The 16829-nt window shown below is 40.4% G+C and overlaps 2 protein-coding genes across 8 annotated transcripts in view; one reads left to right on the top strand and one right to left on the bottom strand.

Annotated features, from left to right (window-relative positions):
- Nucleotides 1-2136, bottom strand: part of LOC137183701 (protein NLRC3-like) — a 247621-nt gene extending 245485 nt beyond the window's left edge. For 5 of the 6 annotated variants that reach the window (XM_067590946.1, XM_067590944.1, XM_067590947.1 and 2 more), the window contains exons 1-3: nt 2045-2135; nt 1479-1637; nt 1146-1265 (exon numbers count right to left, since the gene is read on the bottom strand). In XM_067590946.1, coding sequence (XP_067447047.1) covers nt 1146-1265; nt 1479-1606 — 248 coding nt within the window. In that variant the 5' untranslated portion in view covers nt 1607-1637; nt 2045-2135. Of the gene's footprint in view, nt 1-1145; nt 1266-1478; nt 1638-2044 lie in introns of all 6 variants that reach the window. The other variant, XM_067590943.1, reaches the window with a different exon arrangement.
- A 3623-nt stretch (nt 2137-5759) lies between these two features.
- ftsj1 (FtsJ RNA 2'-O-methyltransferase 1) lies at nt 5760-16049 on the top strand. Of its 2 annotated transcripts, none has more exons than XM_067590942.1 (11): nt 5760-5862; nt 6765-6902; nt 7209-7278; nt 7792-7903; nt 8291-8369; nt 8689-8741; nt 8813-8866; nt 10910-11012; nt 11207-11290; nt 14513-14616; nt 15577-16049. In XM_067590942.1, the coding sequence occupies exons 2-11, from the start codon at nt 6782-6784 to the stop codon at nt 15745-15747; spliced, it is 951 nt and encodes a 316-aa protein (XP_067447043.1). In that variant the 5' UTR covers nt 5760-5862; nt 6765-6781; the 3' UTR covers nt 15748-16049. The 2 variants fall into 2 exon arrangements, with proteins under 2 accessions (XP_067447043.1, XP_067447042.1); XM_067590941.1 differs by lacking the exon at nt 5760-5862 and adding an exon at nt 5952-6015.
- The last annotated feature ends 780 nt before the right edge of the window (nt 16050-16829 follow it).

The raw sequence follows: 16829 nt of genomic DNA, 5'->3' as shown, positions 1-16829 counted from the left end.
ATGACACATGACATTAGTGGTGGCCAACCGACAGCTCACAAGTTGATGCAGCTCTTTCCCTCCATAAACAGTCCAGACTGTCAGTATTTGGACAGTTACACAGTTTTTTGTTCTTTAGGCTCTGAGCTTCAGCACATTCAATTTAAATAAAATAATATTACAAGGGTTCAAAAGTAATTAGACAGACACAACAATGCGCCAGCAAAGGCAGAGAAGAAGAAGAAGACTGTAAGTCTGTAAAGGTTCAAAAATTGTCTTTGCAAATGTTTCATGAGGAGGGAAATGGATTCAACACATTTGTTAGACCACAAGGATTCACACAATGTGTTTTGGTCAGTAAGTCAATGTAAACATGACTTTTGTTTGTTAACAAGAAAACTCCACAGGGCTCCTTTAAGCAACTATGAGACATTAAAAGTCAGGAAAAATAAGCAGGATACTGAGCAAAACAGAAAAGTCCACTTGTGAAAAATAACAGACTGCTGCTCTTTAGTCTTGTGTTGTGGTGCTGAACAGAGAGCTCTGCTAAATATCTTCATAATGCATCTTTTCATTTGTGTTTCTCTCTCTCTCACTGTTTCTGCTATAATCTCTCTCCCTCTGTGTCAGTGTGATACAACAGTTTTACACATTTGACTTTTCCCAAACGTTAAATGTCAGACTCAGTTTCCTCTGCTGCAGTGGTCAGTCTGCAGTGATAAATCAGCTGCAGCAGGCTGTTTGTATACATTTCCATTACGTCCTCCCATAATTTGTGTCTTTGAACAGGAACACGTTAAGACACATTCTGTATTGCAGGAGACCAAACACTCCATTTTCTTCCATTTTACCTGCACAAAACCCCGGTGCAGTCCTTTAGTAAATAAGGAGACACAATGTGACTTGTTACTAAATCCTTAGTAAATATCACCCTGGGTTACCTGCTACTACTTTAGATTGTTAGACTGGAAAATCAAATAGCAATAGCAGCCCTGTCTCTGTCTCTGGTTAACATGTACATGAAGATCTGTTCTAGATTACAGCTGAATGGAAGGTAGTTCATTATTTCTTTCCACTGTGTTTCCTTCATATCTACACTACAACCTTAATGAAACCGTCTCACTGAATCATCTTCAGGTCAGTTTACAGTAGAAACAGTCTCTTACTTTGTGTCTGAGGGTCCAGGTTCATTACTGAAGTTTAGAGGATCATCTTTAGACCGGTCGCTCTTCATAGACAGACAGCTGGATATCAGAGACTCTGCTCTCTGTCTGTGCTGCTGACCTCTGGAAACAACAAATGTTTTACATACATCATTACTTCTGGTAAACACATCAGCTGCCACTTTATATTTAGATGGATAAACCTGCTGCAGAAGATCTTCAGACTCTCACTAATAACTGATGGAGATGGTTGTAGTAGAGTGTGGGTTTGTTTTTAAATGACATTTCAACACTGAATCATCTTCAGGTCAGTTTACAGTAGAAACAGTCTCTTACTTTGTGTCTGAGGGTCCAGGTTCATTACTGATGTCTGGAGGAAGACCTTTAGACCAGTCACTCTTCATAGACAGACAGCTGGATATCAGAGACTCTGCTCCGTTCTCCTCTTCCTCCAAATCATTCATCTTCTGGAGTCTGAGAGGTAAACCAGTAACACTGGAGACACACACACATACACAGTATAATAAACCCAGTCCTTCCTCTCAACTTAGTAGCTTCTTATTAGTTTACATGACTTTAACTACAACCATGTGTGTTTTCCAGCCATCACAAAGATAAACTTTGACTCTGCTTTAAATCCAACAGACTTCAAATAAACATCTGTGTGGTTCTTAACTGTGACTTCTCTCTATTTTAACTGCAGCAGTGTGTCACGTTACATCACTGTGAGGACGCAGAAACCAGGAAAAGAACAAAGGAAACAACATTTGAAGATGTCAACACTGTGATTTCATATTTTTCTGACATAGTTTAATCAACTAAACAATTAATCAGTAAAATAATCATCAAATTGATCAATAATGACCGTAATCATTATTTGCAGCCCTGATATTAACACTCACCCTGCCTCAGACTGTTTTCCTTCTTCTGCTCTGTTGACTTTAAAATGGAGTCTGACTGCATACTTTCACTTCCAGGGTTCCTCCCTTCCTGTTTTTTACTGGAAGCTGTGTGTGTGTGTGTGTGTGTGTGTGTGTGTGTGTGTGTGTGTGTGTTTGAAGCGCTTCCTAAATGACTCAGACTCTATTGTGAATGTCTTCCCCTCCTGTGTTTTTTAAATCAGGTGGTCTAAAACTCCTCTTAAACTGCAATTATGATTTTTTATAAAAATCTCCACCGGTAAACGTTACTCTCTTGGTCTCACATCTTTAAACATCATTTTTCTCTCCACTCTTTTGTCATTTGGAACAACAGGAACATTCGTCACAAGAACAAACAAGTCTCTATTCTTGGAGATTTGGTTTCAGGATAATATTTTGCTGGTTGACCGGCTGCGTCATGTTCAGTTATATACAGTAACTATTCAGAGTTTCTTTGCTTATGCTGTTCCAATAAAGAGTTTTCCACTGATTTGATGCCATTCCCTCTGGAGTAGTTCTGTTGCTGAGAGACATTGACTTTAATGTTCCTGTTGTTTCTCCCGACCCTTGTGAAACTGCAGTGGATAAAATCTGTTTTTGAGTTTGTCATCGCAAAAGAAGAAGAAGATCAGAGCTCTTCTTCAGCGTGATATTGTTACAGCTCCTGTTATAGTTTCATACTGGGATGCACCGTAACCAGTGGGGAGGACAGGAGGAAAACCAACATGGAATCTTACAACAAACCGTGTCAAACTATATCATTGTCCCCCACCTGGTGAAATCGGAGGGGTGGGGGGCAATTTTATATGCCAATAAAACAAATTGCTTGAGTGGTGAAAATGCTGCTTCTTTAAAGACATTTAGCATATACATAATGTCTCTAAACAAAGAAGAGCTCATTTTAGCCATGGAGTGGATCAAATGTGTCATTTTACCAACAAAGTGAAATTCTAATTTATAGTATTGTTCTATTGTGACAACAAATTTATGTTCTGATCAAAAACAGACAAGATATCACATGATTTACACGTGTTTCCTGTGTATTTTCTTAGTATACAGAAATATATAAAGTACCACAAAGCTTATAATGTGATACAGGAACAGATCAGTGCTGAATACTAGAAAGACTGAACACTAAAAACATTCACAGATCTAAAAGTGTAGGTTCACATCAGAAAGTATTAATGCACGTATCAAATACATGACTTACACACTCTGATCTATGTGCACGACATACAAAATATAGTCTACAAAGCTGACATGTTAACACTAGGGGTGTTAACATGAACACAAAACTCACGGTTCAGGCGTATCACGGATTTGAGTCACGGATCAGATCATTAAATAAATAAATAAAACTTTGTTTTCCATTTATTCTGTGACACACTTACAGCCAGAAACAGCAAGGAACTTTTGCCCATGGTCTTAAATGAAAACAACATTTAAGATGTCCAATGTTTAAATAAAATAAAATATATAATGCTCAGTTATTGCATTATGAGGCATGAAACCTTCCTCTTTTAAACAGTGAATGAAACAGCCTCTGTCCACATCATAAAAACTTGATGATAACAAACATTCACCGCTAACGTCAGTTAGCAGCTAGATGCTAATTAGCTGCTCAGCTGCAGCACATCAAACAGCAGGTAAACAACTCAAATGTCACATCGGACCCGTTAGATGCTGGTTTGATCATTGCTCTTCAAAATCCCTGTTAGCGACACGCTGTCTGTCTATGACTTGTACTTACAGCAGTTTGTTTACTTTGTTTTAAATGAGACATTCAATTTTGCAATTAATCCACAGTTCATATGCCTGTTGAACCGTGGGGGGGGGTGGGGGGGGGTGGGCGATCTGTACGGATCACGGATCAACTATGATCAGTTACACCACTAGTTAACACTTGTTATTCTAGTTACTTTAAGCTAATTACTCAATATACGGCACAACACATTACATGTATATATATATATATATATATATATATATATATATATATATATATATATATACATATATATACATATATATATATCTGCTGCATTCTTGTTAAGGAAATAAATTCACACAACAGCCACACAGAGAGACATTTAACCATCAGAGATGATATTAGCGACCAAAGAGACAGAGAGAGAGAGAAGCTGTATCTGACTCACGTTATCTGATGTCTTCTTTCTATCATGGAGATGAAGTATTCATGTCATAACGTCCATTTGTAGCTGTTGATCATCTTATATATTAGTTAACAGAACTTTATGGCTGCTGCTTAACCAGTCTGATATCATTAGCAACAATGACAAACAAGCTAACTCTCCTGGTTGTTTCTCCGGTTGCTTCTCTCTCCAGCCGCTCCCTGGCGGTGTTCTGCTGCTGCTGCGCTGCACAGTCCAGATAATTTCTCCCATTAGCTTAACAACAGTCCTTAACAGTCCTTCCATGGATGTATAAAGAGTCCTTCAGGCTGCTACAACAAGCCAGCTGTTGCACTGGCTAAAGCAAGGAGCTGTCTACTGCTGCTACTCTGCCTTACAGTGGGGAGAAGTGAAGATGAAATCTGGACTATCATTGGACCAACTCGATGTCAATATTACATTCTGGTTGTTGATTGGTTAGAGAGGACAGCCTCCCTTGGAGCGTCATTTTACGTGTCATGGCCAATCACAGATTAGCATGAAAAAAAAAGAAATACATTAAGTCCAATGTAAGAGATCCTGCTCTACGGAGGACAGCAGGCACCCGTCCTCCTCTGTCCCCCACTCCACTTCCACCAATTGCGGCCCGCCCCCCCACCACTTCACACACACTGCCCTTTCTCCTCCCGCCCTGCAGGTGTCGCTGTTGAAGCATTTTGACCAGAATTTCAATAATGGATTTTTTTCCAAAGAAGAGAGAAAAATACTTTATAAATAATACTGAGATTTGTAATGGTTTATTTCAACCAAATATTCTTTTTTATATTTCGATCTCCCTTTTGCTTCTCAAAAAATAGAAGAGGATCAACCTCTTCTGCCTCTATGGACCAGCCTCTACTGACTGTAACATGTAACTTGTTGTTTCAACTTAAATATGAGTGACAGGGCTGCCTTAAAAAGTCAACAAATACAAACAGTTCTTCTAACACCACCAAAAGTTATCTTGACTTTAAAAAACTTGCATTTTGCCTTCGTTTGGTGGATTTAGATCCATTAATTTATTGAACTGGTCATTTGGTTCATAAATCGAGGCTCGTTTTAACTGAACACTGAATCTTCCAAAAAAGTTAAAGCTATGAAAACTGAACTTTTATTTACACCTCTTCTGAAAAATCTGTGTTAATGTATAATTATTTAAAATCTTTTTTTTTCTATTTATTTATTTATTTATTTATGCTGCTCCCTGTTTTGTTGATCTGTTGTTTGTGTTTGTGTCTCCTGGCTTTAAGTTGTTTATTCTGTTATATGTTTAAAAAAAAGTATGGAGGAAAAAAGGGGAGAAGGAGGAGATGTAATTTAAGGGATTTTAAATGATAATTTAAGTTTTTTGGTGGAAAAACCATATCAGACACAAATTATTAATCAAAGTAGTAGTATTTTATATGGATCTTAAAACATGTCTGGAGGGGATCTTTAAAGATCTTTAAAAGCTTAAAGTTGCCATCTCCATCCAACTGAAGGAGCAATAATAAACATGTTTCTGAGTGGAGACTTTAATGTTTATTCATGGACGTTTATTTCTATTGTGACGTCGTTGTTTTGAACAGGCGCTTCACGGACAGCTTCCTGTAGGGGTCCTTCAGAGCGAAACGTGAACACATTTCAGCTGTGAGTAAAACAGGATTTTAAAAGGAGACATGATGTTATTATTTATGATGATTGTGTGTATATTTAAGCCAGAAACAGAGCTGCCATCAGGCTGTGAGCTCAGACAGAAACATGCTGCTTCTTGTGCGCTGGACGCCAGACTCCGTTTAAAAAGTACAAGTTCTGGTTTGTCCGCCTCCAGCACGATACTGATGTTATTAAATTATAAATTAACACGTTTTTACATTCATTAAGAGGTTCTCTTCCAATCGGCTGTAACAGAACAAAGCAAACATGACTCGTGTGTAAAATCCTGACTTGAGTTCATACTGTCGTTTATCACGGTGATGCTTTACAGGAAATAAGAAATTATAAAATAAGCGGTTTTGTAAATGGAGTTTGGGGTTTGAGGTACTTGGGCTTTACTTGAGTATTTCCATGTGATGCTACTTTCTACATTTCAGAGGGAAATATTGTACTTTCTACTCCACTACATTTATTTGACAGCTTTAGTTACTTTTCAGATGAAGATTTGACACAATGGATAATATAACAAGCTTTTAAAATACAACACATTGTTAAAGATGAAACCAGTGGTTTCCAACCTTTTTGGCTTTTGACGTCTTACAAAAAGCAGTGTGTAGTCGGGGTCACATTTCACATGTCTATGAGTTGTTAACAGCTCCACCAAATAGTGATTTTTCCCTCTAAACTTCTCACATGCTTTCATTTCAATAAATGTTCAAATGATCCAATATTTCAGCAAAAATCAAAGATTAGAGAAAAAGTCCAAAAACTGAAAACAGATTTGTGCATCAACCTGTAATCACATCATAGCAGTGATTTAAGTGAAAGAAGGGAAACCAGTATAAATGTGTCTGCTGTAACTGGTCCTGTGTGTGTGTGTGTGTTGTCCATCACAGAGAGGTCAGAGGTCAGGATGGGTCGCTCCTCCAAAGACAAGCGGGACATTTACTACCGTCTGGCCAAAGAGGAGGGCTGGAGAGCGAGGAGCGCCTTCAAGCTGCTGCAGCTCGACCACGAGTTCAACTTGTTCACAGGTGAGAAGCAGAGGACCCCTGAGACACCTGAGACTCCTGAGACTCCTGAGACACCCGAGATCCCTGAGACACCTGAGACACCTGAGACACCTGAGACACCTGAGATCCCTGAGACTCCTGAGACTCCTGAGTCTCTGTCCAGCTGTAACAGTCATGACTCTGCTGATGTGTTGGGCCCTCGGCTGTTTGCCCAGGAGGCTCCGTCAGTATCCGTTCATGCTTCTGTCCCTGCTTGTCTTCTTCTGCTGTCTTTTAATAAATGTCTGATTTGTCAAAATGTATTTATGAAGGTTTTTTCTCTCTCAGGTGTGAACAGAGCGGTGGATCTGTGTGCAGCTCCCGGCAGCTGGAGTCAGGTCCTCAGTCGGAAACTCAGGTTGCCTTCATCAGTTTTTGATTTAATTTACAGGAACATTAAGTCACCTGGACAGAAAATCCTCTGCGTGGCTGCAATTTCACAGTATTTTTATAAAACAATTAGAGCCGCAGCGATTAGTCGATTTGACAGAAAATTAAACAGCAACTGTTTTGATAATCACATAATCGTCATTTTTGAAGGAAAAGTATAAAACATTTGCTCTGAAATGTGAGGATTTGAATCTTTTATGCGTCATACATGATAGTAAACTGAATATCTTTGGATTTAAGACTGTTGATCGGACAAAGCTCGACATCTGCAGACGCCACCATCGGCTCTAAGAAATTATAACGTGCATTTTTCACTACTTTCAATAAAATAATCAGCAGGTTAATGAAAACAATTGTGAGTTGCAGCCTTTAAAACGATAAAATATCAGATTTGAAGTTAAAGAATTGCAGCTCTGCATCTCACTTACATGTGTAGCTTCAGACATGAAACGGATCTTAATGGTTTTGTGTTTCCTCTCAGAGGGCGGGAGGAGAAGGGTGATGGCAGTGAGGAGGTGAAGATCGTGGCGGTGGACCTGCAGGCCATGGCTCCTCTTCCAGGAGTCACTCAGATTCAGGGAGACATCACCAAGGTGAGGACACGATGAACAAACATGACGTCACTGTGATGGGAGCTTTTTCAACTGCAGGAACTTCATGAAACGGAACCGTTGTGGTTGTTCTGCTTTTGTTTCCACTGTTCTCTGCTGAAATCCTGGAACTAAAGTTTGGGGCGCTACTCAGGAAGTGATTAGAGCTGCAACTAATAATTATTGCAGTTTGTGGTGATATAACAAGAATATTGTTGATATTTTTAGTGCAACATTTAGTGGATTTTGGAAAACCTGCTACACATTCAGTCATTTTGCAGCAATTTAAAAAAAAAAAAAAAAAAAGCTTGTGAAGAATATCTCCAGAAACAGTCCTTCCTCTCAGTGCAGCGATGCGTCACATGACCTGCGTCGTCTTCCTCCTCTCAGGTGTCGACAGCTCAGGAGATAATCCGTCACTTTGAGGGTCAGCCGGCCGACCTGGTGGTGTGTGACGGAGCTCCAGATGGTGAGACGCTCACTTCCTGTCTGTCCTCACCTTATCCTCACGACATCTCCTGTATACTATATTTTTTTTTCTAGAATGGCAAAGTCATGACCGGCCCTACTCTGCCTCTGATTGGCCAGTACTGGTTGCCTTCGTTGGTTGGGTTGGTTGGGTTTAGGCATGAGGAGGGAGAGTGGTTAGGGTTAGTGTCAGCATATCAGGGTAAGCCAATCAGACGCAGCGAAGGGAGGGTCATGACTTCACCATCCTAGGAAAAAAAAATCGCCTTCTGTGTCGGCCTGCTGATGTTTATATTCAGCTTCCTGTTCTGTTTCCATAGTAACCGGGCTCCATGACGTGGATGAGTACATCCAGGCTCAGCTCCTATTGGCTGTGAGTACAGAGGTGTGTTTGTGTCAACATGTCGGTCTGTGATGTCACACTGACAGATGTTTGTCTCTCAGGCGCTGAACATCACAACACACGTTCTGAAACCTGGAGGGACGTTTGTGGCCAAGGTGAGTCCGACTTTTATCCACATGATTTACTGATAATACTCTCTTTATTAATAATTCAGTCTGTATAGATGTAGATTAATGTAGAAATAATGACAATCATCTGTGTGCAGTTGTGTCTTTATTTCTCACCATCTCAGCCATTATGTTCTGTACCAGTAAAGAAACCTGGATCAGGTGTTCACAGGCAACAGTATCCAGGTTTCTGAAACCAGGATAAGATGTTTAAATGTGCAACACATAACCAGGATACTGGTGCACATGTGAACACACTCATTGACAGGTGAACAGGTGACCGGTGGAGCAGGCAGCATGTTAATATGAAAACAGCTGATTGAGGGTGTAAGGGACCGAGCTGGCAGACAAAGGAGACTCAGGTGGTTTCAAAAAAGAGGGTTTTTATTTTACCCAAAAAATGCGAACAAAAGGTACAAATAACAAACTATGTAAATAAAGTTCAGGGCCCATAAAAGAGGTCAAATAAACAGAACTCAACTAAAGTGAACTTAACCCTACTAACAGACCTTCCTAAATGAACACAAAGGGGAACATATATACTGGCTGATCAGACCATAACAGAAGAGGGGTAACTAACAAATGACAACCAACTAAGCAATAAACAACAGAATTCCCCCCAACACAGGTTAACTCAACTAAATCAACTAAACCAAAAATACCCAACTAAACATTCAATAAAGAGAAACAAACAATATGACTAAACTTGAAATAAACAGTTCCCCCCTATGAGGTGGCAGGACTTGGTATGACCCAATTGGCCACTTCCTGTATTTAACCATTCCATGTCCTGGTGCACATCCTTTGCCCAGGCCTGGCCAGATGTCCTCCAGGAGCAGCACCCCAACACTGGTAACTCAAAAAAAGGAAAATTAGAACTTAAACTAATGACTGTACAAAAGTTAACCAAATATGCGCGCTACAAATAGAAACTAATGTACTGCCAAACTGTACAATAAAATGAGTATGATGTATGAAACAAAATCCAGTGTGTTGTTATTTATTTGTATGTAATGTGAAATGTAATTAAATTAGCTAACTGAGGAAAGAATTAACTACAAATGTAAAAGAAACCAAAGTGTGAGTGCCAGCTGGGATACAAACTTCAAAATGGCTGTGTGGCTGCAAGTGCGACCATCACAGAGGGCATCTTCATCCATTTATGGATAATTGTGGGAGTAGAAATGAGACTCGTGCACGTGCATCTACTTCCACAATGACTGAGATTGAACCATGTTTACACACTTCTTTATAAATCTGATGAACTCCTCGGGCAGGTCGTTCGAGAGCCTTCTAGTGTTGGTGACAACATCCAGTGTGTACCATTTTATTCTTACAATTTGGAACCTTGGAGGCACAAAAAGTTTTATGTCATCTGAAACTGCTTTTCTCTCACACATGTGAACAAACTGACGTGCAAGTTGTCTCGAACTTAGATCTTTAACGAGCCATAATGTGCTGCGGGCAGTTGTCCTCGTTTCAGGTCGACTCAGAGACAAACGTTCACGATCATGACAAAATCATTTTATTTGGACAGCAGTCTGAGGCCCAGCAGCTTCCCCCGAATCTATAAAACAGATCAAAGTTACCATGACACATAGAGACACAACAGCCACGTTTATGGGAAACACATCGGGTTGAAATAAACTGGAATTATCCTTTTAAGAAGGGAAGTCCCACGCTTATACCAAGAATCTGGATAAACGTACAGCTTCCTGTTGTGTCTTTGTGTCTCTGAACCCCGACGGCTCCCTTTACATATTTGATTCAGTGTCACTTTTTTTCCAAAAAGCCTTTTTTGTTCATGTAACAAAACAAACTTCTCTGTTTAATATTGTTTTAAAGGATCATTCTGGTATTATTCTAGTAGGTCAGTAATAACACTGAACTCACCAAGAAACACAAGCAGTCAGACCATCAAACTTAGTACTGAAAACACATGATGTCATTCTGTATAATCACCACAGTGTAAAATAGTAAATAGTGTAAATTATAGACTGTATTAACCCCTCGTTGTCCTGTGTGCCGCAGATCTTCAGAGGTAAAGACGTGACTCTGCTGTACTCTCAGCTGAAGATCTTCTTCAGTGGTGTGACCTGCGCCAAGCCTCGCAGCAGCAGGAACTCCAGCATCGGTGAGCCACCGCCACCGACGACCAATCACACGGCTCGAAAGGTGGAGGAGACAAACCTCACCCCCGAGCTCACATAGTCGCTGTTTATTCGGTGGAGATTGCAGAATGTTTGATAAAATAATCAAATAAAAACCAATTCAATCATATTTTACCTCATTAATTTCCATCTGAACCTGTGGTGTGTGTGTGTGCAGAGGCGTTCGTGGTGTGTCAGAATTACTGTCCTCCTGAAGGTTACGTCCCCAACATGTCCAACCCTCTGCTGGATCACTCCTACGGTAAATATCCTCATTAACTTTGTTGCCTGTTCTGTTTTTAAAGTGGACAATTCAAAGGCAAAGATATAATAATATCAGCAGATACATACTGATCAGCGACCCCCTGTGGCCACATGCTACGTGCTACGGTAAGCTTACTGTGTCATTTCCGGTTGTCGACTGTGATTACTGTTGTTGCTGCTCCCAACTCAGTTGATTTTGCTATATTTCTCATTACTGTGGATAAATACTTGCTGTATATTTAAACTTTCGCTAGTTCTACACAAGAACTCTCAGCGCTTTCTCTCTTAGTGACTTTCTCGCTAATTGCATAATTGTTAGTTACTTTAGCTCTGCAGCTAGCATTAGCAGCTAACTTAAACTAAGCAGTTAGCGATGGCTTCTCTCTCTCCCTCTCGTTCTCCTGCTCTCTCTTGCTCGGTGTGTCATATGTTTAGTTATTCCTCTGCCTCCTTTAGTGATAGTGGTAAGTGTAATAAGTGTAGTTTATTTGCAGTACTGGAGGCGAGGCTTAGTGAATTGGAAGCGCGGCTCCGCACCATGGGAAAAACAATCAGCTGCTAATATAGTTAGCCAGCCCCTAGTATCCGGTGCGGGCCGACCTAGCGTAGCTCCCACTCCCCCGGTAGCTCCCGAGCAGCCGGGAAGCCAGGGCGGCTGGGTGACTGTCCGAAGGAAGCATAGCCCTAAGCAGAAGCCCACGGTTCACCACCAACCAGTTCATGTTTCTAACAGGTTCTCCCCCCTCAGTAACACACCCGCTGAGAAACAAACTCTGATTATTGGCAGCTCCATAGTCAGAAACGTGAAGTTAGCGACACCAGCAGCCATAGTTAAATGTATTCCTGGGGCCAGAGCGGGCAACATTGAGTCAAATTTAAAACTGCTGGCTAAGAATAAACGTATATGGTACGATTGTCATCCATGTCGGCGGCAACGACTCCCAATTACGCCAATCGGAGATCACTAAAATTAATGTTGAGTCAGCGTTCACATATGCAAAGACAATGTGGGACTCTGTAGTTTTCTCTGGACCGCTGCCTAATCTGACCAGTGATGACATGTATAGCCGCATGTCATCATTCAACTGCTGGTTGTCGAGGTGGTGTCCAGCAAACGATGTGGGCTTCATGGATAATTGGCAGACTTTCTGGGGAAGACCTGGTCTGATTAGGAGAGACGGCATACATCCCACTCTGGATGGAGCTGCTCTCATATCTAGAAATATGGCTGAGTTTATTAGTAGACCAAAACCATGACAACCCAGAACTGAGACCAGGAGGCAGAGCTGCAGTCCTACACGCTTCTCTGTGCTTTCATTAGAGCAGTTACCCACCCAAAACCACATAGAGACTGCATCTGTCCCCAAAACCACATACAGACCACGTCTGTCCCCCAAAACCACATAGAGACTGCATCTGTCCCCAAAACCACATACAGACCACGTCTGTCCCCAAAACCACATAGAGACTGCATCTGTCCCCAAAACCACATAGAGACTGCATCTGTCCCCAAAACCACATAGAGACTGCATCTGTCCCCAAAACCACATACAGACCACGTCTGTCCCCCAAAACCACCATAGAGACTGCATCTGTCCCCAAAACCACATAGAGACTGCATCTGTCCCCAAAACCACATACAGACCACGTCTGTCCCCCAAAACCACATAGAGACTGTGTCTGTCCCCAAAACCACATAGAGACTGTGTCTGTCCCCAAAACCACAAAGAGACTGTCTGTCCCCAAAACCACATAGAGACTGTGTCTGTCCCCAAAACCACAAAGAGACTGTCTGTCCCCAAAACCACATAGAGACCGTGTCTGATCCCAAAACCACATAGAGACCGGTCTGTCCCCAAAACCAAATAGAGACCACGTCTGTCCCCAAAACCACATAGAGACCGTGTCTGTCCCCAAAACCATATAGAGACTGTGTCTGATCCCAAAACCACATGGAGACTGCGTCTGTCCCCAAAACCACATAGAGACTGCATCTGTCCCCAAAACCACATAGAGACTGCGTCTGTCCCCAAAACCACATAGAGACTGTGTCTGTCCCCGACCACTTAAATCACTTAAATCTAAAGTAAACAGAATAAACGTCATTCATAAAAATCTAAAACAAATGAACACCAGGTCTGCATCTGTAGGAGAATTAAATGTGGACTCTTGAACATTAGATCTCTGTCATCTAAAGCTGTTTTAATAAACGATTTAATCTCAGATCATCATATTGATTGATTGTCTTACTGAAACCTGGCTGTGTCATGAAGAACATGTCAGTCTAAATGAATCCAGTCCTCCCAGTCATATTAATACTCATATTCCCCCCCGCCCCCCCACACCCCACCCTCTTCTCTCTCTCTCAACCCAACCGGTCAAAGCAGATGGCCGCCCACCAAGAGCCGGGTTCTGCTTGAGGTCTTTTCCTGTTAAAGGGGAGTTCTTCCTCACCGCTGTCGCCAAGTGCTGCTCATGGGGGGATTGTTGGGTCTATGTAAATTAAAGAGTACGGTCTTGACCTGCTCTATGTGAAAAGTGCCCTGAGATGACTTTTGTTGTGATTTAGCGCTATATAGATAAAAACTGATTGATTAATAAAAATACTAGTTTTTGGACTTTTTCTCTAATCTTTGATTTTTGCTGAAATATTGGATCATTTGAACATTTATTGAAATGAAAGCATGTGAGAAGTTTAGAGGGAAAAATCACTATTTGGTGGAGCTGTTAACAACTCATAGACATGTGAAATGTGACCCCGACTACACACTGCTTTTTGTAAGACGTCAAAAGACAAAAAGTTTGCAAACCACTGGTTTCATCTTTAACAATGTGTTGTATTTTAAAAGCTTGTTATATTATCCATTGTGTCAAATCTTCATCTGAAAAGTAACTAAAGCTGTCAAATAAATGTAGTGGAGTAGAAAGTACAATATTTCCCTCTGAAATGTAGAAAGTAGCATCACATGGAAATACTCAAGTAAAGTACAAGTACCTCAAACTGTACTTAAGTACTTGAGTAAATGTATTTAGTTACTTTCCATCACTGTAAACTGTGAACTGAACAATCAATTATCATCTGTAAGAGGAAAAATGTGTTATTTCTTCTCTTTATTAAGTTTATTTCTGAATAGTCATACTGGTTTCAGTGTCATAAATCCAGTATAGATGGGTATGTCCTGGTCCTGGTTCTCTCTTCAGTCTGGTCTCTGTTCCTCAGATGTGGACTTTAACCAGTTAGAGGGTCCGAACCGTGTCATCGTTCCTTTCCTGGCGTGTGGTGACCTCAGCGCCTTCGACTCAGACAGAACCTACCCTCTGCAGGTGAGGACCCGACCTCCTGATCCACCCACTCAAACTGAAACCTTAAAACTCTTTCATTCATTTCATTTTTTGTGTTTGAACAGCTGTAATATAAGTTTTATCCTCTACTGTACCTGCTGCTCTAATTATCTTCACTATGAAACTTGATCCACTCATTTTTAACCTAAATTCCATTAATTTACTCCGTAATGATGATGGAATTTTAATGGGATAGAATAAAGGAATATAAGATATTAAGGTTTTTAAATGGAATATCTGCATGTTAAAGGGCTAAAATCACTTACTGACTGTTTACTGACTGTTCACTGACTGTTCACTGACTGTTTACTGGCTGTACTGAATGTTTACTGACTGTTCGCTGACTGTACTGACTGTTTACTGAATGTTTACTGTTTACTGACTTTACTGAATGTTTACTGTTTACTGACTGTTTGCTGAATGTTTATTGAATGTTTACTGATTGTTTATTGACTGTTTGCTGACTTTACTGACTGTTTGCTGACTGTTTACTGAATGTTTACTGATTGTTTATTGACTGTTTGCTGACTTTACTGACTGTTTGCTGACTGTTTACTGATTGTTTATTGACTGTTTGCTGACTTTACTGACTGTTTGCTGACTGTACTGACTGTTTGCTGATTATTTATTGACTGTTTACTGACTTTACTGACTGTTTACTGACTTTACTGACTGTTTGCTGACTTTACTGACTGTTCACTGACTGTACTGGCTGTTTATTGACTGTTTATTGACTGTACTGACTGTTTACTGACTGTTTACTGGCTGTTTACTGACTGTTTGCTGACTGTACTGGCTGTTTACTGACTGTTTACTGACTGTTTACTGACTTTACTGACTGTACTGACTGTTTTCTGACTGTACTGACTGTTTACTAACTGTTTACTGGCTGTTTACTGACTGTTTACCAACAGTATATAAGTTCTTACTGTCTTTCCTCAGCTGGACGCTGGTAAACAGTACCAGTACACCCCTCCCACCCAGCCGCCCATCCGGCCCCCCTACCAGCAGGCCTGCCACCTCCGCAGAAACAACCTGCTGTCCAGAGAGGACGCTCCGTCCGGCGGTCCCGACCAGAGCGGAGACCAGCAGCCGCCGGCCGAGTCCACCTGACCGGTCTGACTGACCTGAACAACACCTGGACGGAGTTATTGATAAAAGAGCAGTCGGGCAGTCTGGGAAATGATTCAGTCTGATTTTATGTGGAGTGTTTTTGTAACGGATCTTTAGTGTAATCAGTGTAGAAATGTTATATTTTAGAAATAAGAGATTTTTTGGGGGGGGTGAAACTGCATCTTTATGGTTGACATTAATAAAATTTTAACAGTAATTTAAGTCTGAATATGTTTTCTTGTTGTTGGTAAACAATATCAGGTTGTAAGCAAATAAAAATAAAATCCTTTGTTGTGCTGCCATCTGCTGTTTAATGCTTCTGATTCTGAATCTTAAGTTTGTTTAGTTTTGGAGTTATTGACTTTTTATAAATGTTCTATCCTAATGAGAATTTAACTACCTGGATCTTTAAAAAAAACAGAACACTGTCTCACACACTTTGTGTCAAAGTTTTGAGTAAAGATACTGTAAACATTGTAAAAACATTTTCTGTAATCATCCAAAAACTCAAGTACTGTACTTCAGTACAATTTGGACGTACTTGAACTTCACTTGAGTTTTCCATTTTATGCTACTTATGATTTTTCCCTCTAAACTTCTCACATGCTTTCATTTCAATAAATGTTCAAATGATCCAATATTTCAGCAAAAATCAAAGATTAGAGAAAAAGTCCAAAAACTGAAAACAGATTTGTGTATCAGAACTTTGTTTTTTCTTCTTTCCTCTCCCATTAATCATCTCACCACCCCTCAGATTTATCTGCTGACCCTTTGGAGGGGCCCGACCCCTAGGTTGGGAACCACTGGACTAAACTAGCTAACTGTATATAAAGTAGTGTAAACTAGCTCCACCTCCAGCAGCTACAACAGTAACATGCTGCTCTAACACTGATGCTTCACTATTAATAATCTATTGATGTCATATATAATAATATATCAGTCAGAGGGACCAAACCACTACTTTTACTGCAATACTTTAACTACATCAAGCTCATAATACTTATGTACTTTTACTGCAATACTTTAACTACATCAAGCTCATAATACTTATGTACTTTTACTGTAGTAGGTTTTTTCATGCA

This window comes from Thunnus thynnus, chromosome 5 (genome assembly GCF_963924715.1).
Source record: "Thunnus thynnus chromosome 5, fThuThy2.1, whole genome shotgun sequence".
NCBI lineage: Eukaryota > Metazoa > Chordata > Actinopteri > Scombriformes > Scombridae > Thunnus > Thunnus thynnus.
The sequence above is the reverse complement of the archived record's forward strand: the minus strand, read 5'-3'. Positions and strand labels throughout refer to the sequence as shown.

Excerpts from the sequence above, each read along its gene's own strand:
- ftsj1 (XM_067590942.1), top strand. The coding sequence starts at position 6,782 with ATGGGTCGCTCCTCCAAAGACAAGCGGGACATTTACTACCGTCTGGCC. Across the intron at positions 6,903-7,208 it reads CGAGTTCAACTTGTTCACAG|GTGTGAACAGAGCGGTGGAT; the intron begins GTGAGAAGCAGA and ends TTTCTCTCTCAG. Across the intron at positions 11,013-11,206 it reads CAGCAGGAACTCCAGCATCG|AGGCGTTCGTGGTGTGTCAG; the intron begins GTGAGCCACCGC and ends GTGTGTGTGCAG.